This window comes from Boeremia exigua (genome assembly GCF_020726555.1).
Source record: "Boeremia exigua strain MPI-SDFR-AT-0100 chromosome Unknown C7974scaffold_7, whole genome shotgun sequence".
In the NCBI taxonomy this organism is placed as follows: domain Eukaryota; kingdom Fungi; phylum Ascomycota; class Dothideomycetes; order Pleosporales; family Didymellaceae; genus Boeremia; species Boeremia exigua.
In genome coordinates, this window is record NW_025763524.1 from 847131 (window position 1) to 869349 (window position 22219).

The 22219-nt window shown below is 60.3% G+C and overlaps 10 protein-coding genes across 10 annotated transcripts; 6 read left to right on the forward strand and 4 right to left on the reverse strand.

Annotated features, from left to right (window-relative positions):
• Positions 1–52: 52 nt before the first annotated feature.
• On the reverse strand, positions 53–1862 carry C7974DRAFT_413940 (amine oxidase; the record flags this gene model as incomplete). Its single annotated transcript, XM_046143769.1, has 3 exons — positions 53–739; positions 792–1509; positions 1555–1862. The coding sequence occupies 3 exons, from the start codon at positions 1860–1862 to the stop codon at positions 53–55; spliced, it is 1713 nt and encodes a 570-aa protein (XP_045996202.1).
• A 987-nt stretch (positions 1863–2849) lies between these two features.
• C7974DRAFT_201077 (uncharacterized protein) lies at positions 2850–4643 on the reverse strand. The gene has a single exon (XM_046136772.1). It carries the CDS (start codon positions 4522–4524, stop codon positions 2932–2934), a length of 1593 nt encoding a protein of 530 aa, XP_045996203.1. The 5' UTR covers positions 4525–4643; the 3' UTR covers positions 2850–2931.
• Positions 4644–5276: 633 nt separating this feature from the next.
• Positions 5277–6218, forward strand: C7974DRAFT_376939 (uncharacterized protein; the record flags this gene model as incomplete). The annotated part of the gene is made up of 1 exon (XM_046140317.1): positions 5277–6218. The coding sequence occupies one exon, from the start codon at positions 5277–5279 to the stop codon at positions 6216–6218; it is 942 nt and encodes a 313-aa protein (XP_045996204.1).
• Positions 6219–8612: 2394 nt separating this feature from the next.
• On the forward strand, positions 8613–10449 carry C7974DRAFT_463916 (kinase-like domain-containing protein; the record flags this gene model as incomplete). The annotated part of the gene is made up of 4 exons (XM_046146249.1): positions 8613–8840; positions 8888–9275; positions 9326–9424; positions 9530–10449. The coding sequence occupies 4 exons, from the start codon at positions 8613–8615 to the stop codon at positions 10234–10236; spliced, it is 1422 nt and encodes a 473-aa protein (XP_045996205.1). The 3' UTR covers positions 10237–10449.
• On the reverse strand, positions 10450–13564 carry C7974DRAFT_396062 (mitochondrial fusion GTPase protein). Its single transcript, XM_046142036.1, has 2 exons — positions 11081–13564; positions 10450–11012 (listed from the first exon to the last, which is right to left on the reverse strand). The coding sequence occupies exons 1-2, from the start codon at positions 13446–13448 to the stop codon at positions 10675–10677; spliced, it is 2706 nt and encodes a 901-aa protein (XP_045996206.1). The 5' UTR covers positions 13449–13564; the 3' UTR covers positions 10450–10674.
• A 32-nt stretch (positions 13565–13596) lies between these two features.
• C7974DRAFT_201100 (charged multivesicular body protein-like protein 2a) lies at positions 13597–15007 on the forward strand. Its single transcript, XM_046136773.1, has 5 exons — positions 13597–14002; positions 14047–14322; positions 14368–14416; positions 14462–14670; positions 14719–15007. Exons 1-5 carry the CDS (start codon positions 13997–13999, stop codon positions 14845–14847), a joined length of 669 nt encoding a protein of 222 aa, XP_045996207.1. The 5' UTR covers positions 13597–13996; the 3' UTR covers positions 14848–15007.
• Positions 15008–15675: 668 nt separating this feature from the next.
• On the forward strand, positions 15676–17900 carry C7974DRAFT_201115 (protein phosphatase-like protein 2C). Its single transcript, XM_046136775.1, has 2 exons — positions 15676–17177; positions 17224–17900. Exons 1-2 carry the CDS (start codon positions 15927–15929, stop codon positions 17608–17610), a joined length of 1638 nt encoding a protein of 545 aa, XP_045996208.1. The 5' UTR covers positions 15676–15926; the 3' UTR covers positions 17611–17900.
• Position 17901: 1 nt separating this feature from the next.
• C7974DRAFT_201109 (uncharacterized protein) lies at positions 17902–19408 on the forward strand. The gene is made up of 6 exons (XM_046136774.1): positions 17902–18139; positions 18194–18317; positions 18361–18510; positions 18554–18910; positions 18957–19066; positions 19115–19408. The coding sequence occupies exons 1-6, from the start codon at positions 18002–18004 to the stop codon at positions 19292–19294; spliced, it is 1059 nt and encodes a 352-aa protein (XP_045996209.1). The 5' UTR covers positions 17902–18001; the 3' UTR covers positions 19295–19408.
• Positions 19409–19892: 484 nt separating this feature from the next.
• C7974DRAFT_396076 (uncharacterized protein) lies at positions 19893–20694 on the reverse strand. The gene has a single exon (XM_046142037.1). It carries the CDS (start codon positions 20577–20579, stop codon positions 20322–20324), a length of 258 nt encoding a protein of 85 aa, XP_045996210.1. The 5' UTR covers positions 20580–20694; the 3' UTR covers positions 19893–20321.
• A 26-nt stretch (positions 20695–20720) lies between these two features.
• Positions 20721–21085, forward strand: C7974DRAFT_396077 (uncharacterized protein). Its single transcript, XM_046142038.1, is given in 2 exon segments — positions 20721–20789; positions 20802–21085. 2 exon segments carry the CDS (start codon positions 20765–20767, stop codon positions 21020–21022), a joined length of 246 nt encoding a protein of 81 aa, XP_045996211.1. The 5' UTR covers positions 20721–20764; the 3' UTR covers positions 21023–21085.
• The last annotated feature ends 1134 nt before the right edge of the window (positions 21086–22219 follow it).

Sequence of the window (22219 nt, forward strand, 5' to 3'; positions counted from 1 at the left end):
CCCCCTCTCGCCCCCATCTCGGCCCCATCTTGCATCCCCTCTCCACATCACCTCACTCAACCCTAACCCCCCACCCCCCCAACACCCTCTCCGCAACCGCATCCCCACTCCACCACGCCCCCGTCACCGTTCCCAGCGCCACAAACGGCGCCGTATGCTCCCCCGCAATCCACACGCCCCTCTCCGGCACGCCCCTGCGCATAACCTCGACATCCTCATCGCCCCGCTGCAGCCCCGTCTGGAAATTCGCATACGACCCGCAGCCCGCCAGCTCATCGCGCGCCCACGCCGTAGCCAGCACGTGCGACGGCCGGTGCTGCGGGTTCTGCGGGTCGAAGTTCGGAAGCCGCGAGACGTACGGGTGGAAGAAGGCCGCTAGGAGGTCTTTCAGTGTTGCGGGGTCGGGGTGCGCTGACACGAGGTCCGCGATGTGCTGGCTCGTTGCGCCGTAGGTGTAGAAGAGTAGGGTGGGGTGGGCGGTGGGGCCGGGCAGGGCGGCGAGGTTGACGGCTTCTTGGTTCCAGTGCGAGGGGTTGGGGGGCGCGTAGGCGGGTGCGATGAAGGAGGTGAAGCCGGGGTAGTGGGAGGGGTCGACGGGGGAGTCGGCGGCGCCGAGTTGGTGGACGGGGGCGGTTGTTGCGGGGATGTTGGGGAGGGTTGGGGAGGTGGAGGTGGATGAGACGGGTGGGTTGGGGGCGGTGGAGGTGTTCCAGAAGGCGGTGGGGAAGGTGAGGTAGACCTGTTCTGTCAGTGACGTGAATCTTAATATGTTGGGATGATTTTTGGCTGACCTTGTCTAAGTGTCCGTAGCCGATCGCGTGAATGCCTTCTTGTAGTCTCTGCGGTAACGCGGGCTCGAACGTGTCCAGGTTCTTCTTCAGCCAGCCCAGTGGTGCGGTCATAACGACCTCGTCAAATGTTTCGCTTCCCGCTCCCGAAGGACCCTCAAACTCGACAGTCACTGACGGATCAGCGCCCTCTTCGCTGGTCTGCGAGATGATCTTTTTCACCATGCAGTTAAAGCGAATACCACCAGCCTCCACCGCCGGCCGGGCAACCTTCTCAAGCACCTTCTTGTACGTGCCGGCCACAAACAAATTCTCGCCATCAATACACTCCTCCATCCAGAAGAACTTCAGACTCTGCTTCTGGACCTCACTGCCCACAAACGCCCCCCACATCTCCGACATTTGCAGAATCGTCTGCCTCTTCTTCTTCGCGTCCTCCTCTTTCTCACTAAGAAACATCTTCTCCACCGCCTCCTCGAAGAAATTGTACAAACTCGTCTGCGGATCTATCGTCGCAGAGTGCTCATTCGAATACTTCATCGCCTGCTCCACAATCCCCCACACCAGCTCCGTATTCGCCGCCGCCTCCTTGTCGGACAGATACCTCCCCGCAGCATCAACCACCGCCTGCCTCCCGTCCCAATTCATAGTCGTCGTCTTCGTCTCCTTGGCAAGGTCCAGGATCGGATTATTCTCCGTGCCATGGATCCAATTCGGGCCCCTGGGCACATCAGCATCTTACCACCACACCACGTGCAAGACCTACAAGTCAACAAGGTGCTCGCCCACCTTGCCCTGGCAGAAGCGGCCACCAACTCGATTGCGGCCCTCGAAGATGGTCACTCTGGCGCCGTGCTTGAGCAGCACGTCTGCGCAGCGCAGGCCCGCGACGCCGGCGCCCACGATGCCGACGTGCGGGATGCGGCCAGCCGCGCGCCGGAGCATGGGGGAGGCGCTGGTGGGACCCGGCTGGTCGAGGTGGATGCGGTTGGCTGTCGGGCTGGAGCCGGCGCCGACGGTGTTGGGACTGTGGTGGGGTTTGTAAGCCCGGTTCTCGTTGCCTATGTTGCCCATGGTGGTTGTGTGGGCTGGTTGATAAAGCAAGATGAGGAGTGCGAGATTAGATGTATAACAATAACAGCAGATGTGGGATGGGTGTGAACGCTCTAACAAGCATCGAGGGGGGGGGTGAGGCTTGGACGAGGCTACTCTCATGTCTACCTCGTCAGACGATGCTGTTGTCTGACATGGCATGGACCCCGACCGGGAGTGCTAAGGGCGGCAAGCACGGGGCTGAGATCCGCATGTTTGTGCAGGGGAAAGGAGGAGTAGACAACGCCAAGTATGTAGTGGCGTAGACACGGCAGAGAGGATGATACTTTGCAGAATGATTCAAACCGATTCGCACTCACCTGATAACCATTGGACGCACAATACTGCACACGTAGTGATCCAGTCGTGTGACTATCCCACAGAGCCTCAAACCTGCAAGATAGTACGAATGTGGTGCAGGAGGGTGTGAGAACTAGCGCGTGACAAGACATTTTCCGGGTGCGCTAACCATTTTGGGAGCCACGAGGACTCGAGAAGGCGTTCATTGGGTCACAACACGCACAGGCTTACAATGTCCAGATAGCAGGTAGACTTCATGTGTTAAGTAAAAGAGTGATATTTAGGTTTTCATCCTATATAGTCCACCCATCCTTCGTACTGTCGTACTTGCATGAACATCCTACACTTCTCGACGTAGGTAAAAAAGAAAAGCTCAGAGAGTGCAATGAGCTCCAGCCACAGGCGCAGAGCTCGTTGTCTGTCAAGCGTAGTTCCCTTCCTTTCCAGTATACTATACTCCAAAAACGTGCAAACAACAAACAGTCATTTGCGTGCTCATTAAAAGCAGTTTGCATAAAGGTCGGAAACAAGAATTTGAAGAAGATCTCCCGAAGCCCTGCAGAGAGCTGGAGGAGAGACGAATGGTAATCGTAGTATGTGAAAAATGAAAGCAGATCCGGAGTCCAGCGTATGCACTTCGCCTGATGCAAAAAGGAAAGAGTCGTAACGGGCCGTAAGACTGTGACATCATAAGATATCTCAGTGATATGCACAAAGGAAGCTGGCTCCTAGTGATGTATCTTCCAGACGTCTAAAACATGGTGCTCTTGCGCTTCTCAGCGCTGGTGAAGATGAGCTTGGGTGTTGAGCGGCGCTGGACAAGGGTGGGGCGGACCTCGACAAAGCCCTCCTCGCTGCTCACACTGGTGGCAGTGTAAGAGCGGTCGATGGAGGTTCCGCGAGAGCGCTCCTTCGAAGCCTGACGCTCAGAGCCGATGGCGCCGTTGGCAACAGCACGAAGGCTGCCGATGCTGGGCCTGCCGGAAAGGCTGCCGCTGCCGCCGCTGCGGACGCTGTCTGAATCGTTGTCTGAGGAGGGGAAGTTCTCGCTCGCCGGAGAAGAGCTGCCACTGGCGGTGCGCTGGCCACGACGGCCGATGCCGGCACGGACGAGGTTGCTGATTGCCTGGCGGCGCTGGCGAGCGGCAAAGTTCTTGCTACCCTCGTGCTTGGAGGTAGGACTGGCCTTGAGCTCTTCGATCGAAGGTGGTCCACGGGGCTGACGGACGGGGTGCTCACCAGCACGCGCCTGACCAGGTCCGAAGGTGCCGGTCATGGGAGTAGCGGGGAAGCCAACCGAGCGGACGAAGGCAGACTTGGGACCCGCAGGCATTTCAGCGCTGGAGTCAATCGCAAGCGATGAGGGCTGCTTCTTGTGGCCACGGCGGAAGGCGTTCGCAGATGGCGGCGGGAGAGGAACGACATCCTGAGGGGGTGTCGACGACTTCTTGGGAGGCGAGGTGCTGCGTGCCCATGGGTTGGGGTTGACCTCGTTGGGAGGAGAGACGTGGAGGACAGGAGTGTCGACCTTGGGAGGAGAGTGCGCATATCCGGGAGTTGGCGGTGGCGGGGAGTGCGACAGGTTCTCCTCCTGCTGGTACATGGGGTCGACTACGTACTGGTACTGGCCGGTCAACTGGTTGAAGACGAGGTAGACACCAGGCTGGCCGGTCTCCTGCACAGCAGGAGCGCTCTGCTGGAACTGCTGGCCGTAGGCGTTGGTCAAGGGCGTAGCAGGGTACTGCTGCTGACGCATGCCGTTGAGGCCCATGTTGCCGAACTGCTGGGCGGTGAGGGCGAGAAGCTGCTGCTGGAGCTGCTGCTGCCTCTGGGCAAGGTAGGCCTCAGTGGCGAGGAGCTGGGCAGCAACAGCGGGATCCATCTCGCCGTCGTCGTACTGCATCGTAGGAGGAGCCAGGACCTGGTCGTACAGCATGTGCTGCTGCTGCTGCTGTTGCTGTTGGCCGTACTGGGAGGCACCGCTGAAGCCGGAACCGACGGCGGTCTGCGGGCCGTTCTGGTTGAAGTTCCTGGACAGGCGGTTGGTCTGGTTGCCGCCGATGTTGTGCTGGCGCTGGTTGTAGGGCGCCGACGCAGGGGGCTGGGCAGACGAAGGCGTCTTGGGAGCAGTGCGCAGGCCGGCCAGCAGATGAGAGCGGCTGGTGCGAGGAGTCTGGACCTCGTTCTCGGCGATAGAGGCGACCTTGGGCGGGGAGGCGACGCTGAGACGCTTCAAAGCAGCGCCCTTGCCGCGAGACGAAAAGCTCGAGGTCGGGTTGCCGAAGCCCTGGGTCTGGAAGTTGTTGTAGGACATTTGAGCAAGACCGCCAGCGTCCATGCTCATGGTTGTGTAGTTTGGGTGGGGAACAAAGGGTAAGGCTGCAGCGGCAAGATGCGCAATGCACAGCAGAAAAGATATAGAATGGAAGAGTCTCGAGTGGAATGAGTCGCTGGAGACGGGCGCAAGGATTGAGTTGCGATTACGTGATTAAGGATCGTACTGATCGTGGGTAAGGTAGCGTTATGATCGAAGTCCGGCCGATAGGCAATGCAATGCAGGTGGAGCTATTAACAAAGGGTGCTTCAGTCGCGGTCCACTAGGCGGCTGTCAAAGGCAGGGTCCAGGCGTCTAGCTGCACACGGCAAGTGCGGGTGGCAGAGGCAGGTGCGTGAGGCAGGCGCGTTTGCAGATGGCAGATAGCAGATGGCAGGCGGAGCAGGACTGGAAGTGCACAGGACAAACGGCGGGGCGGCTGGGCGTCGAGGCTCTCTTTTCTCACAGGCAGAGCGGCGGGACTGGCGCGCGCTCGGGGTTCGGCGATTAGGTGGTGATAAGCTGTCCCAAGAACGGACTAAGATGCAAAGCTGCACGGGCAGAGAAGAGAGTGAAAGTCGGAGGGAAGGCGAGCGCTGGAGGGCCAGGAGAAAAGGTGACAAGCGGACGGGCGACGAGAGGCGAGCGGGCGCGACTATTTGATGCCGACTGGCTTCTGGGTGTGTGCAGGGAGCGGCTAGCGTGCAGCCGGCTAACTCCACTTCGATAGTGGCCCCCCTGACACGGTGCATCGACACTGAAACGACGGCAGCCATGCGCAGATGGCGAGGGATGAGCGCCTGCTGGCCCGCTCCTGCGCTGATCGCTGTGCAGCGGCAGTGCATTCTCTGTGCCATTCTCTGCGCGGTGCTGCGAGCTGGAGGCCGTGGATTGCGAGCCTCCCACGCCGCCGCCCGAAGCAGCTACTGCCGCGGGCAGCCTCTGTGTGGCAGCTCTGGCACCCCTCGCCCTCGCGGCCCTCTCTCGGCCAGGGCCAGCAAGGGCGTGCGGGCAAACGCTCTAGCAGCTTTGTCGAGCAGCCAGCGCGCTCATTGCTCGAGCAGCCGGGCCTTCGCACACCGCAACACGCGCTCCACCACGTCGATGGCGTCTGTCTGGCGGCCACGTCCAGTCATTCGCAGCGGCCAGCAGCCTGGGCGGTCCTAACGGCGGCTCCATGGCGCTCGCCCATTTCTATTGGCCGCCGAGTGTCCAGGCCAACGTCTGCCCGCAGTCAGCCACGAACAGCTGCTCTCCCTTCTAAATATAAGCCTCCCATCTTCGCCAAACCTGTGCTTCGCTGCTTGCGGTCCGCGCTGTGTGGATGCTGGCCGTCCAGCACTGCCGCCAGCGTGTTCAAGACCCTGAATAGCTGCACGAGGCTGGCCGCTGAGAGCGCGTTGCGCCGAGCCGCCAGACTGGACCGCCCGTCCACCGTCGCTGTCAGCACCGCACCCTCGCTAGACTCCGTTTTTCCACGCGCAATCTGCAATGCATTCCGCACCGTCCGGGGCCGGCAGCCTCCCGTGCTAACAAGCTTCTTCACACGCGTCGCCGCCGCGCAATGTTGGCAGCAATGTTTGCCATCGCGTCAGGCACGCAACTCGCCGTCTTACGCGTCTGCCCTCAACGCCGCACTGTGCCAGCCAGCGTCTGCTCGCGTGGCCTCATCGTATTCTCGCTGTCCGTTCTGCTGCCGGGAGAGCCCTGTTGATCACGTCTGAAACGTCTCACTACGCGGTCTGTGCTCTTTTCCCTCATCTCGGTAGCACCGCATGTAGACCCTCGGCCCAAATTGGGCCTCTGAAACGTGCGCGTGTCCTGGTTGGATTTGCGTTTCGATCCCCGAGGCAATGGCTGAGAAAGCTTTGCTCGCAGGCCTTGAGCACATCTCGTTCGTGCAGTGTCCGAGGTCGTGCTGTGACAGTTTCTCACGTGACTTGTGCGAACGCCAGGCCTCGCACTCTGGAACTCGCCTGAAACCCCTCCCTCATCACTGTCGCCGTTCTGCTGATCTCTCCTGAGATGTGCGTAGGGCTGGACAGGCCCACTGCCGCCAACTGCCGCTCGCTACCAAACGCTCCTAAGCGCAGCGTCGAATAAACGCAAAGTTTCACGTCCGACAGATGTCATGCGCGGCCCTACGAGGTACCCTCCGCTCCCGCAGCCAGCTGAGGCAGCGGCTCTGTAGTTCGCAATGCGGAGGAAATTGCATTGTCGACGTTATATTGGGCAGGGGTGACGAACCCATGCGAGCACGATCAGCTGCTCCGCTTCCCTACCTGTCCTGGTCTCCAGCCCGTGGCCTGGCTGGCGGAAGACGTTGATGTTTGGGTTCACCACCAGCAAACACCCTCGAGGTGGAAACAACCTGTGCCCGTTCGGGTGCTCGCAGTATGAAGGAAGCCGCCTCGTGCACTAGATCTGCATGCGCCCATCCGCATAATCAAGGCGATCAGGGTCTCTGCGTCAGCTGAATGAACTGGTAGATATTAAAGGATCGCCCGGCCTCGTCTGCACCTCTTAGAGCTGATTACTCCCCCAAGCACGGTTCGCACAACACTAGAGCTCCGTCTGCTTTCGTCCACCCCAACCATGCACGCCCACGATGCCCGGGCCTGCCCACAAAGACCACCCGCGCACTCCCGCCTGCACGCACCTGCAGCACCTCCAGATGCCTCACCCGTGATCCCCAGGTGCCGCAGACTGCCAGATGCCTCAACCCGCCTGATCACCAGATGCCTCAACCCGCCTGATCACCAGATGCCTCAACCTGCCTGATCGCCAGCAGCCTCAGCCCGCTCCACCGCAGCACCCACCTCCCTCGCACCACCAAACGCCCAACCGCCAAACACCACCCCTCGTCCCAACCCCCCCGTCGTCGCAGCCCAAACCTTGCACGCAACCTGCCACGCCGCCCACACACCGCGCGCCCTCACGCACACCTGAAACACGCAAGGCATGATGCGCTGCGGCGAAACATGACAGCTGGGTGAAACCGCGGTCGTGGTGGGGCCTGGGTGAAACGGGAACGTGTGTAGCGGTATGGTGCGTACGCAGTAGAAGTGAGGTGTGCATACGCAGTAAAGGTGAGGTGCGCGTGGTGAGGACGGCGTGGATATAGAACTATTATGCCCGACGTCATGGGCTGGGGACGTGGGATCTGTGTAAGGCTGGGGTGTGTTGTACCGCGGGGTTTCCTGCGCAAGGCTGCACGGGGCGCGCAACAGCGCAGGCGCCGCGGTGTAGTGGTCGTGGCTGGCGTGCGCGTTAAGTGGCACAGGCTGTGTTAAGTGCGGCCCTGGTGATGTGGTGATTAGCACGGCATGGAGAGGTTACGCGCAGATTCGATTGCGTTTGCTGCACTGCGCTGCACTGCATTGCACTATCCGGTAGGCGTTTACGCTGCGTATGCGGACTCGACAGACCTTTAATAGCGAGGTGTTGAGATGGACTCAAGATGGGTAGGTTTTTGCTTGGGTTTGTGGTGGCGGTTTTGCGGCGCTGAGGGTGAGTGGGCGTGGAAGAGGGTGGTCACGGATGTTTAGATGGGTGTCGATGAGGGTGTAGTGGAAGAGTGTCTCTTCTTTACCTCTTCACTGAGCACTGAGTAGAGATGGGATTGACCAGCTCTTGTTCCATCATCGCAATTGATCTCGAGTCTTGCCATATAGCAGTTTGGATACATCTAAGCTCAGTCGTCTCGCGTTATCTGGAGACCTAAAGGCGCTGGGCGCAGTGTCACTTGTTGGCATGGGTGAAGGCAGTGGGTGCGCGCTTACCCGAACGGGAAGCCACTTGGCGACGACAGTCTCCCACAGAACGCCTTCGTGCTCGCTGCGCTCTCAGCAGCTGGGTCGCGTTGTCTAAAAACCTCAATAACACACACGAATCCGAAAGGCATGTTTTTGTTCCGGCACACACGCTGCTGGACCAGAGCAAGCCGCAGAACAATGACAAGTAGTCACGCTCCTCCTCAGCAGGTCGTACGAGCATTGCTTCCTGGTAAGTTCACTCGCAGAATGGATTTCATGATCCTGATTCAGTTAGATCTTGAATACAATGAGGAACTGTTCAACTACACTCGAGGGCGTTTTGTCAGTAATGAGCAATATGAAATGTCGCAGCGCCATGTCCGCTTCAATGTCAATGAGCTTGCGCGTTGTGCAGCCGAAGCTATTGGAGCGAAAACATGTGTCAGCATCTCAAAGTATCCTGACGGTATGTATAACAAGAGCATGCTGCTTACTATGGACAACGGCTCTCGAGTTGTAGCCAAAGTTCCGAATCCAAATGCTGGGTTACCTCACTTCACCACGGCGAGTGAAGTTGCGACAATGGATTTCGTAAGTCGTCTCTAGTAGCCTCTGCACTTGTCTAGCTAATAATCCAGGCGCGAAACATTCTTGGAACGCCAGTCCCCAAGGTTCTAGCCTGGTGCTCACGGGCGCACGAGACTCCTGTCGGCGCTGAATACATCATCATGGAGCAGGTCGCAGGGATTGAAATAGAACAAGTCTGGCCAAGTATGAAGATTGAAGAAAAATTTGCTGTTGTTCGGGCTATCGCTGGGTTCCAAAAGTCCTGGACATCAGTCTCGTTCACCAAGTATGGAAGCCTCTACTTTCCAGGAGACCTCGAAGAGGCACCCAGCGATCAGCCGTTATACGTGGATGCAAATGGCGATCGTATCACTGACACGCGATATGCTGTCGGCCCATCAACAGGACGCGAGAATTTCGATCAGGGAAGAGGAACAGTCAGCTTTGACAGAGGGCCATGTAAGATCTTGCCACACAAAGACGAAGACTGTTCAACTGACAAAAGCAAGGGAGTTCCCTAGAAGCATATCATACTGCAATTGGGAACCGCGAGATAGCATGTGTCAACCAACTTCCCGAGTTGCCCAAGTCGCCGATCACACTGTGCGGTCCAGGAACATATCTACCAACGAGGGCAAAGAAGTTGAAAGCTCCGCGCTGCTACCTTGACTTCATGAGACACCTTCTTCCGAAAGACGAATAACTATCGTCAGCGCATCTCTGGCACGATGATTTACACGTCGCCAACATCTTCGTCGACCCCTCTGAACCCACCAAAGTGGTCGCCATCATCGACTGGCAGTCAACAGAGCTATCCCCACTCTACTTCCAAGCCCGCCAACCCCTCATCATCGACTACAGCGGCCCGCCCATCGACGGTCTAGTGCGATCGCAATTAAGAAAGGATTTAGCCAGCCTCGAGCCCGAAGCAAAACGACAAGCCAAGATCCTCTACTACCAGCAATCCCTCTGCTCCCTGTTCGCCCTGCTGACGCACAACACAAACCCCCGTCTGCACGCCGCCCTCACGTACCAAGACACCGACGCATTCACCCTCCTCGTGCTCGCGCGCAACTTGTCCATCCACGGCGAAGCCCTCTATCTCGCCCGCGTCGCCGAGCTGCAAGACGAATGGCCCGCCTTCGCCGACACCACGGCGCCGTGCCCGTTCAGCTTCTCGGCCCGCGAGCGCGCTGAGATGGAGGCTGACGCTGAGGGTGCGCTGAGGGGCATGCACGCCATGCGCGCGATGCGCGAGTGTATCGGGACGCTGTTCCCGGAGCAGGGGGTCGTGAGGCACGAGGTGTACGACGAGGCTGTCGACGCGCTGGAGCAGATGCGGGAGCAGGTTGTTGGGTTGTATGCGAAGACGGCGGAGGAAAGGGAGGTGTGGGAGAGGGTGTGGCCGTGGAAGGGGTGATGGGCGGTCTTCGCTTGGGGACATGGGGGACGGCGGGTAATGCGAGGCGAGTTTACGGACAGAATGGGAGTGAAGGAAATTAGGTGGTACTGCTTCTTCAAGAGATGGTGACATGCGACAACGCTTCCTCCCATCCACGGCAACGCACACCCCCACCCCATCACCACCGCTGCACAAAGCAAAGCAAGAAGCGGATAGCAGAGCAAGAAGCATGTAGCAAAGCAAAAGCCGTCCGGTAAAGCAAGAGGGGTATAGAATTAAGGCATATACAGCATCTCCCATAAGAATATGTAGAGCGTTTCCCCATCATCGACCATCGACCGTAACACATAAACATCCCTTCTGTCTCCGCGCCTCTGAACGCCGGAATTTCCTTTTGTACAATATCTACCGCTTACGCACTGGGCACTCGTTCAGCGTTCGCCCACCATCTCACGCTCACACCACCGGCGCCTCCAAATCCACCCTCTGCACCGTCTGCCTCAACTCCCCACTCCTCCTCACCAAATTGCCAAAATACTTAACCGCGACCTCAGCCTCGCCGCGGAACCGCGCGTTCTCTTCTCTCTGGCGCTGCAGCTTCTCGACGTTGCGCTGCAGGCCGATGCGGACGTCGTTGGCGGGGGTTTTGAGCGCGCGGCGGATCTCGGCGCTGGTGCGCAACGCGGTGGCGTGGGTGTAGTCGATGGCGGCGAGTTGGTGGGCGAGTTTGGTGGCTAGCCGGGGGGGCAGGGAGGAGGGGACGGAGGTCAGGACGTAGGAGAGGGCGAGGGCGGCTGGGGTGGGGTTAGTAGGGTGTTATAAAAAATGGATGGAAGGGAAGAGAAGGGCGAGGGAGACGTACCACCGGCAAGCAGCCCCGGGATGACCAGGCGCTGCATGTTCTTCGAGCCGAGGATCTTGGCCGCGCCCAGCGCGCCGTCCAGCCAGCCCACGCCGCCGACCAGGCGGCCGCCGACGACGCCGGCGACTGTGAGCGCCATGCTGGTCCCGGCGACTTTCTCCTGGCGCTCCCACAGGCCGGCGACGTCGAAGAAGTCCCACAGCTCGATGTCGATGTCGACCTGGCGGGCGAGCGCATGCATGTTCTTCCTGAACATGCGCTCGGGGAGGAACTTGACGCCCGCGTGGATGTCGTCGCCGAGGTGCATGATGCCCAGGTTCTTGAGGCCGTTGTAGCCGGCGGCGGCCTGCGAGCGGGCGTGCTCCTCGCACAGGCGCACCGTCTCGGTGACTTCGTGCAGCATCGAGTCGCGCAGGTCCTCGGCGTACTGGTAGGCGGAGAACAGGCCCGGGTACTCGATGCCCATGTCGTGCTCGCCGATGCGCGCGATGCAGGTGTTGAGGGTGTCGCGGGTGTGGCTGTAGACGTCGGCGGTGGTGTCTTCGACGGTGCGCTCGACCTGCTCGCCGGCTTCGGTGCGGGCCTTCTTCGAGGACTCGTACTCGGGCTCGAGCGCTTGGAGCTCTTTTGTGACGCGGTCGAGTTCGCCCTTGGAGACTTTGTGGTTGTGCTCAGCGAGGTTGTGCAGGTCCCCGAGAACGTTGAGGAGGTAGGTCTGGGCAGGTGCCAGCTTCGACCGGGCGCGCTTCTCCAGTACGAAGCGTCGTAGAGAGGTCTCGAGGTCACTGAAGTCGCGCATCTTCTCTGCCTCTTTGCCCTTTCCTTTGTCTGATGGGTCGTCGTCGCCATCGCCACCTGGTGGTGAGCCGCCCGCGCCCATAGGAATAGCGTTACTCGAAACAAAGTGCACCAGTTCGCTTGACTCCTTGAAAGTGGCCGGGCTGAGGCCAGAGACCTGCTTCAGGATCATCTCTTGACAGCGACGCTGGTCGCGAATGACGTCAAAGCCGTTCACGACCATGAACATGTAAGCCTTCTCGCGGGCAGCGCTGAAAATGAAGTTCTTCGCAGATTCGGTGAAGTGGTTGGCTGCAGACACAACAAACACAACCACGTCAATCTCCTCCTGTCGGGCAAAGATGGCAGTCGTCTTCAGCGAGTCGGCATTTAGGCCGGGAGCGTCGATGAGCGCAATGTCAACAACGCCGTTGTTCAGAATGGACTGGTCCACGTCGCGAATGTCCTGGATGTAGACTTTGCACTGGGCCCAGCGCTCGTTGTCGATGACGATCTTCTCGAGATCTTTCAGATCAAACACGGTGTATGTGGCCTCGTTGTTGCGGTTGTACTTTGAGCCGATGGGGATGGCGTGCACTTCTTCAATGCCGCCGTTCTCCTTGAAGTCCAGCACCTCGCAGAAAATGCTCGTGCACGGCTGCTGGTCTTCGGGCAGCACTTTCCTCCGCAGCAGAGCGTTGCAGAATGTGGACTTTCCGGCGTTGAGATCGCCCGTCACAAGCACCTTGCTGGAGGTGTCTTCAATGCGCTCCTTGATGGAGTACAGGTGGCGGATGCTCTGCTGGATCTGGCCGTCGAGCAGCGAGGCAATCGACGACTTCTCCAGGGAGTGTACGAGGTCGGTCTGGGTGCGGCTGCCCATGCGCAGCTCCAGCTTGAGGACGGAGAAGTCCTGGGCGAGCTTGTGGGTGACCAGGCGCGGTTCTTCCTTCTGCTTCGCGGCGGCGGCCGAGCTCGACTCGACAATGGGGTCGTCGCCGATGGAGGTGCCGGCGCGGCGCGGCGGGCGAGGACGCTCGGGCGAGCGCATGGCGGGGTCGAAGTCGCCGATGGACGACTGTGTGTGGTGGATGCCAGGGCGGGGGTCGCGGCTCTGTGACGGCTTGCGCTCCTTCTGGATGGACGGGTAGTCGGCGGGCCATTTGAGGTTCGTCTCCTGGAAGCTCTTGAGGGTCTCGATGGTGCCGTGGATGGCGCGGCCCAGGGCGTTCTTGTTCTGGTTGTAGCGCAGCTGCATCACGTGGCTGCGCTGGCGGTCGTGCTCCGAGTTGCCCGAGGCGGCGGGCAGCGTGGTGGGCGACAGCGACGGCTGGTCCTCGCCGATAGCCGCGGGCCAGCTGGGGCCGGCGCTCTGGCCGTCGCGCAGGCTGCCTCCGTAGCCCGAGTCGTCGTCCAGCATCGACACCAGGCGCGCGGCGGCCTCGGGGGTCGACCCGGAGCCGACGGTCATGTAGCCGGGTGCGCCAGGCACGCGAGGGACGAACGGGTCGGGGGTCGAGGCATTGTGGCGGGAGGACGAGGACGACTCCTCCGGCGTGGAGGGGTCGGTGGCGCGGTGGTCGTGGTTCATCGGGGTGGCTGGGGGGTGCGCGCAGTCCGGGGCGCGGGCATGTCGTGGTGTCGGGTTGTCGTGGTGGCAGGAGGCGACGCCGTTGGGAGAAAAGAAATGTCGTAACGTGATTGATGATGCACTGCGTGGCGCCCGAGCGCCGAGCGGACAGGGATTGGCCGCGCTGCCAGCCCGCTGACACGTGCCGGTGCCAAATCTCGAGCCCGTTGCGCGGATTGACTGGCTGCGGACGCTCTGCAATTTCTCGCGCCTGGCCGGTGGTGGTTTCAGCACCGGCACAAGCGCGACAGGCGCCGTCCAACTCAGCGACAGAGCGACTTGGGTGCGGTTGACGGCTCCCGCGCGGTAGCGTGCGTCATACGGTGCCGAGCCCTACCCGCTATCACCCACCCGCTGCTCCACGTCCACCACCACGCGCAGTCCCCAATCGTACAGCCAGCTCGAGAGCTCGCACAGAAGACTAGCAGCACTACTGCGACCCGCTATCCCGGTCCGCTGCCGCGACAGCGCGCACCGTTCTGAGTCTCCCACCCCGCTGCCTAGCAATCATGAATGTAGGTACGGCCACCCTGCAATTGCGCATGGCTAAGTGACGCAGATTGTAGAATGGGCATTCGGGAAGCGCATGACGCCGGCGGAGCGTCTGCGCAAGCACCAGCGCGCGCTCGAGAAGACACAGCGAGAGCTCGACCGCGAGCGCGTGAAGCTCGAGAACCAGGAGAAGAAGCTCGTGGCCGACATCAAGAAGAGCGCCAAGAACGGCCAGATGGGACCGCTGCGCATACAGGCCAAGGATCTGGTGCGCACAAGGCGATACATCCAGAAGTTCTACCAGATGAGGACACAGCTGCAGGCCATCTCGCTGCGGATACAGGTGCGCCACTCGCCCTGCTGCGAGCTTCACGGCTAATGCACACAGACCGTCCGCAGTAACGAGCAGATGATGCAGTCTATGAAGGGAGCGACCAGTATGTGCGCCACCAGCTTTTGACCGCAGCTCTAACAGCATGCAGCATTACTAGGAAGCATGAACAGGCAGATGAACCTGCCGGCCCTGCAGCGCATAGCCATGGAGTTCGAGAAGGAGAACGACATCATGGACCAGCGCCAGGAGATGATGGACGACGCCATCGACGATGCCACTGGCATGGAGGACGAAGAGGAGAGTGAGGACGTCGTGAACCAGGTCTTGGACGAAATCGGCATCGACCTCGGCCAAGCTGTGGGTATCCCCGCTCGTATGGTAGAACAACATGCTCACACTCAGCAGATGGGAGAGACGCCGAGCGGTCTTCAGAAGGCCGCCGTGCCCGAGGGCAGAGTGGCGCAGGCAGTAGGCGGCGGTGCAGACCCCGATGACGACGACCTCCAGGCACGACTGGACAGCCTGAGGAGATGAGGCGGAGTGTGGCCGTTATCCCATCTTTGAGCTGATTCTGCCTGCACCGGTCAAGGTGGCAGCAACGTGCTTGTCGCCCGGTTTGAATTACAGCATGGTCAGGTGCAGAACAATGTCTCGTTTGTGTCAATGTTGATATCGAGGCTGCTCCTGCGCTGCTTTCGTGCTGTGTCCCGCTCGATGAGGCACTCTATCCGTCTGTCTCTCGTGCAGCCGACTAGGATTTAGTTACATGAACCATAGTCTGAATATCCCTGCATTCTCCACCCCTTGAGCCGGTGGACATTCCGAAGGGTCCAGACTGCTGATCATCCATCGTCTATGCTCGAGTTACGCATGCAAAACGAAACAGCGGGAAGCTGCATGCACTGGGGCGGCAGCAAGTCACAAGGCCCCAAACGGCCGAGGGTCGTCCAGCCACGACGGCCAGCACCGCCAGCTCTGCACATTTGTAAGGCACCAGCGGGGTAGAGGCAGCCATCAAACAACGGGACGAGCGCCTCAAGCCTTGTCCCCGCACTTTGCTCCAAGACAGCAGGCAGTGCACGCACGCGCACACTCTTATCCTCCACGTCATTCCTAGACCCTACTCACTCTGCAGTCTCTCCGCTTCTGCGAAACTGCTGCAGCAAACTCCGCGCTGTGCCCTGTCCGGTAACGCCGACGTCATTTCCACACAGCGCCGCCTGCGCCCAACTCCAGCTCCTCGATTGTCGCACAACAAAAACACGTCCCCTCCCAATCCCCAACCTCACTGCCCGCACGGTCGACATCGCCCTCGGCTCACCGTGTATTCTGTATGTACCTGCCCGCTTGACGACACGACGCACGGACTCGCGCCGTTTGCCCCTCTTTGCTTGCCCTGCGTGCCGTCGTTCGCTTGAGAGCTTGCGCTGATACTTGGGATCCTTCGCAGGTCGTTGACGTCACCCTCAAACGCCCGACTCTCCAACCAGCGACATCCACGGTGACGACCAGATTGTGATCTTGCCACTCTGTCACCGCACGACCGCACGCCGTTCAACCTGGCAGGCAACAAACGCCGCAGCTTCTCCAGTAACGGAGGCTTGCTGAATCGCATGTTTGGCACCTCCCCTGGAAAAGACGACGAACTTGCTGTTAACGACAGCTCCGCGACCACCGACCCCCGAGGACCCGCGCCCGCGGCTTCGCACGACTCAGCTATGGGAGGAGCGCCCGCCGGAAATGGCCTGGACCGGAAGTCAAGCGATGCCTCAAACCCCAACACAGACAAGAAGAGGCGGAGTAGCGGCGTGTCGCGCGCGCGGGACATGTTCTCGAGCGCAAAGCAGTCGCTGCACCTGAGCGCCAATCCCAACGCCGCCGCTGCGCCTGGCTCTTCGCCGGCCAAGAACGAGACCCCCATGCAGAAGCTCGGGAAATCAGACGCCGCCCTCAGCGTGCCGCAGGGCTCTCTCAACAACTCTGCGGGTGAGTCTGCGCCCACACCGCGGTCGACGTTCCGAGTTGGTGTGACAGAAGACAAGAACAAGAAATGCAGGCGCACAATGGAGGACACACACGCATATCTGTACAACTTCCTGAGCACACCTGCGCCTTCGTTTGGCGGCGAGAAGAGAGGCTCGACGTCCGACGCTGGCTCCGTGCAATCTGACAGCACCAATCAGCAAGTTGCCGAGACCGATAACGGGTACTTTGCCATCTTCGACGGCCATGCCGGGACCTTTGCTGCCGACTGGTGTGGAAAGAAGCTGCACTTGATTCTGGAAGAGACGATCAAGAAGAACCCCAACACACCGATCCCGGAGTTGCTCGACCAGACCTTTACAGCGGTCGACAACCAGCTCGAAAAGCTGCCCCTCAAGAACAGCGGATGCACCGCAATCACTGCGGTTCTGAGGTGGGAAGACAGAATCCCCAACGCCCAGTCTTCTACTGGATCGGTCCTCTTTGCTCCTGCTGCTGCGTCGGCTGTCAAGTCTGAGGCTGGGGAGAGTGCCCAGGTGGAGACCGCTGAGGCACATGCCGTCGCAGATCGGTTGCAGAGCGAGGCCAGCCGTCAGCGAGTGCTATACACAGCCAACGTTGGCGATGCGCGTATCGTCCTTTGCAGAAATGGCAGGGCCCTCCGCCTCTCGTACGACCACAAGGGCAGCGACGAAAACGAAGGGCGCCGCGTGGCCAGCGCTGGCGGGCTGATTCTCAACAACCGCGTCAACGGTGTACTTGCCGTCACACGTGCGCTCGGCGATGCCTATATGAAGGACCTGGTCACAGGCCATCCCTACACCACAGAGACGGTGATCCAGGCAGATCAAGACGAATTCCTGATTCTAGCTTGCGATGGCGTAAGTGAAGTCCCTACTACTGACATACCAGTGCTAACACAACCAGCTGTGGGACGTCTGCTCTGACCAGGAGGCCGTCGATCTGGTCCGCCAGATCCAGGATCCGCAGGAAGCGTCCAAGCGACTGGTCGACTACGCCCTGGCTCGTTTCTCAACAGACAACCTGTCGTGCATGGTAGTGCGCTTCGACAACAAGGCCGTGCGGCAACGAAAGAACGAGGGCGCCATCGGCGTCGAAGGCGACCCGCTGACAGCCAGGGGCAACATGACCGAGGCCGAGGCGATTGTCGCGCAGGCAAGGCGGTCGATTGGCGAGCCACAGCAAAGTGTCGAGAGCGCGGCCGCCAAGATCATCCAAGAAGAAGAGAAGACAGAGCCGGGCCCGGAGCTGAACCTGGATGCAGCGAAGGCGGCGCAGAAGAACCCAGCTTAGATTTCCTAGCTCGACGAGATATATCAGACGAGGGGTGGCAATGTGCTTTAAGGCATCGCGAGGGCCTGGTCTCTCCTGTATGCATGCTCTGTGTTTGAGCTGTGTGAAGCCAGGCGTTCTGGCTGAGAATTGACAGTTTCACTCGTGCTGTTTGACTATTCCCACTCATGGTGTTTATCTACTAGACCGGCTAAGAATTGCGAGTTCACACCATGCTTTATCTACCGGACTGGGATGCCCCGCGTGCAGTCCGTGCGCCGTGTCGTGTCTGCAGGAGCTCCGACGTTCCCCACGATCAAGCCACGCCGACCCACCGTCAACGCTACGCCGGCGAGCTGCACACATCCCCCCATGCGGCTCTGGCTCCGACCTCGCGAGCATCGCAGCAACCATGTCGGGCGACACCGAAGCCCGCCCTAACGAAGCCCGCCCGACCTTCGTCTCCCCGCGCACGCTGCTCGAGCAGGCGCGCCCGATCCTGCCGCCGCGCACCTTCACCGCGCTCGACCGCGAGCAGCTGGACGGCCTGGTACGTGAGACGTGAGACGTGACGTGGGCGCCGGCGCAGAGCTGACTGCCGCAGCGCACCATCCGCGCCTTCCTCAAGGCCCGGACCAGCTATGACGTGCTGCCCATCAGCTACCGTCTGATCATCCTCGACACGGCCCTGCGCGTGCAGAAGAGCCTAAACATCCTCACCCAGAACGGTACGCGCTGTAGTCGCTCGAGGAGACGCCGCTGACCGCCCAGGCATCGTGTCCGCGCCACTATGGGACTCCAAGACGTCGACCTTCGCCGGCCTGCTGACCACCGCCGACTACATCAACGTCATCCAATACTACTGGCAGAACCCCGATGCCCTCCAGAAGGTGGACAAGTTCCGCCTGAGCAGCCTGCGAGGTACCCCGGCCCTGCCCGCCACGTGACCGCGCTGACAGCGTAGAAATCGAGAAAGCCCTAGGCGTCAAGCCCATTGAGACGATATCGTGCCACCCGGACCGCCCCGTCTACGAGGCGTGCCGCAAGATGCTGGAGTCGCGCGCGCGCCGCATCCCCGTGGTCGAAATCGACGACGAGACCAAGCGCACCATGGTCGTCTCGGTCATCACCCAGTATCGCATCCTCAAGTTCATCGCCGTCAACGTCAAGGAGACGCAGAAGCTGCGCAAGCCGCTGCGCGAGATGAACGTCGGCACCTACGACGACATCGCCACGTGCTACATGGACACGCCCGTCATGGACGTCATCCACATGCTGGTCAAGAAGAACATCAGCAGCGTGCCCATCATCGACAAGCAGGGTGCGTCGCGTTGTGCAGTGAAATAGAGCTCCTCTGACACCCACAGGCACGGTCCTCAACGTCTTCGAGTCCGTCGACGTCATCGCCCTCATCAAAGGCGGGTCCTACGACGACCTGAACCTGACGGTCGGCGACGCGCTGCTCAAGCGCTCCGCTGTATGTATCTCCGCTCTTCTCCCTCGCGCTGCTGCTCACACTCCAAAGGACTTCCCCGGCATCTTCACGTGCTCGGTCCAGGACAGCATGTCGACCATCTACGACACGATCCGCAAGTCGCGCGTGCACCGCTTCATCGTGATTGACGAGGACGCGAAGCTGAGGGGCGTGCTGACGCTGAGCGACGTGCTGGAGTTTACGCTGCTGGAGGGCGTGGAGGAGGATTAGACGGGATTTAACAGGATTTAACATGGAGACTGGTATGCAGACTGGGAGAAGATTAGCCAGCAACTAACCCCCCCAAGCAGCGAATCTTAACACAGCGCATGTCATCAAGCACATGCAAATGCGCCAGTAGAACGGATCCATAGAGACACATGCATCTAGCGTGGTGCGGCGCATGGGAATTCTGTTTTCACGGTGGTGTGGCTATTTGCGTATGTTGTAGGCGGGGGAATGGGTATTTATTCAATTCGCAATTACATCACCGCTCCCCTTCTTCTATCACTATCTACTGACGTCCAACCACCAGAAACCATCTGCGAACTAACAAAACAACTCCACGACCGCAGTGCATCGTATCCGCGCCCTCCCTACATCTACCTCCACACCCGCGCCATGCTCCATCCCAGGCCCCTCCTACCTCCCCAAGTCAAGAGCCAAAAATACAGAGCGGCGTCATGCAAGAAGTGAAACGACGCAAAGCACAGCAGACCAAAAGCCCCCCCACCCAGCCCGCAACAAAGGACTCGCCGGTCGACGGCGCGGGTCTTTGTCCCCAGGGTATTATCTCGCCGTGGCGTCGCGAGGGACAAAGCATACGCATGGCACCCTCAAAGAGGCACCCTCAAAGAGGCACCCTCAAAGCCAGGAGTGTGAGTGTGTTTCCAAGGCAGCGTGGCGGTGCGAAGCTGAGACAGGAATAAGGATGAAGGATGAAGGATAGAGGATGAATGCACAGTGACCTTACCAGTCGCCATGCAGTGCCCACGCACCTAGTGAAAACAACCCAGGTCCTCCACACTTCACTCCGTCTCCTGGCCATACCGCGCGGCGCTTGAACACCACACCCCGTGTCTCGCTGCCAGAGGATCGCTGCAAGAGGATCGCTGCACGAGGATCGCTGCACATCGCGTTCTGTCCGTGCTGCCTACATATTCCTTTCCTCACCACTCCTCCCCGCTCCTCTCCAGCCGCGAAACCCGACACAGGAGTCCCGAGGTCGGGACCGCGCTTGGCTACCTCACGTTGCAGATCACGCACTGGACGCTCGCGCTCGCCGAGGGACCGCAAGAAGCGCAAGGCGTCTAAGAGCGCGCGAAATCGTACGGCTGTCGAGGCTCGAGGACTGTGGTGCGGACAGATACGAGGGACGCGGTGCAGTGACGACGGGTGGTTCAGCCGCTACGGCCAGTTCATGAGATACAGCCGCTACAGCCGCTACAGTCAGTTCGAGAGATACAGCTGCTACGCTCAGTCCACAAGCTACACCCGCTACGGCTGCTCCGGCCATGCAACTACTCACAGCCTCATCCGCACGTCCGGTGCTAGGCGGCGTGTACGAAGCGACTCAGACTCTACACTTATATTCGGGGACACGGGTTGAGCGCGCGGTATCTGGGCGCGTTCGAGGGCGTGGTGATGTTGGGTTTGGCGGCTTTAACGGCGGCGGTGGGGGGGACTGCGATAAGCGCTGTGATGCCGATTTCGAGGTTGGTAGAGACGTTGGTATCGGCGTTGATATCGACGTTGATATCGACGTTGATATCGACGGCGCCGCTGGGGTGGCTTGCACCGCTCTCACTGACGCTTCTACTCCACCATCCACTCCACCACACGCCTCGCCAGCCGCAGATCCAGATCCAAACAGACGACCACCCAGCATCGTCTACGAGGCAACACACACCCTGTCCCCGCGCCCGCGGCTCCGTGTCGTGCATCCCAATACCTCACTGACCTCACTGACCTCACTAACCACGGGAGACGGGGAGTCACACATCCCGCGCCAGCCGAAGAGCGTGGCCGGGCGGGGGCTGAGGAGGAGTAGGAGGGGGGGCGTTGGGCTGCGGGAGTCGTTTCTGGGATGTTATCTGGGGTGTTACTGTGCTAAGCAAAATAGAGATGGCGAGAAAGAGGAGGAGGCAGAAGAACTCCTGCCCGTGCTAGACAACGCACCATCGCGGGGCGCGCCCCGGCCGCTGAGAGCCGGCGTGCCTGCGTACGAGACCCGCGGTCTGCGTGGTGGTGGGCACTGCAATACTGAAGACGAGGCACAGCACCACCACGAGAATGGGGTGGGAGATGACGGGGACAAAGAACATGGACCAGGACTAGGGAGGGAGCACAACAGTCCCCCCCTCGCGCCGCTTCGTCCTCGCTTGTCAGGCCTGACACTCACATCAAAGAATGGTTTCGATGCTGAGACATGTGGCCGCTGCACAAACAGCGCTGGGGGTGACAACCACGCGTATGAGAACGCGGGCGAACTACACCAACCCGCTCGTCCGGCGACCAGGTCCGCAGCAAATCCACCCAATAAACCGCCAGCAACCCGTAAATACAAGCCCCCTGCGTCCACAGCAGCTCCAGCACCACGACCTTCCGCACTGACGCCGACACTCCGCCGCACACCTCACCACCACCAGACAGCCTCCTCGCTGCGCACCCAGTTCGCCACCGAGACGCAGGGTCCTGTCTCCGCGCCCGCGGTACCGGAGACGTGGGAGCTCGGCGAGCGGGCGTGCGGGAAGAGGGTGCGCGTTGCGGCGAGTCTTGAGGAGGGGCTGGGTAAGAATGGGTTGGTGGTGTTTGAGGAGGGTGCTGTGGCTGCTGAGGCGTTGTTTGTCCGCGGTACTGGGGGCGAGGTGGAGGTCGTGGAAGTCAGAGGTGGGCAGGTAGGTGGTTTGAGGAGAAGGTCGCTGGGAGGGGATGGCGATGGGGATGGGGATGGGCGGTTTGGTCTCTCTGCGCTTCCCTACCGCTCCACTCCTACACTCATGGACGAGGCTTTGCGGGTAGATACGCCAGCACCGTCCGCAATCACACCAACTACCGCACCGGCGCTCTGAGCGTCTAGCTCCAGCACCATACTCCACCGTCTACCGGGGGCACCAGACACCGCACAGCACTCACCCAAAGACTGCGGTACCTCTG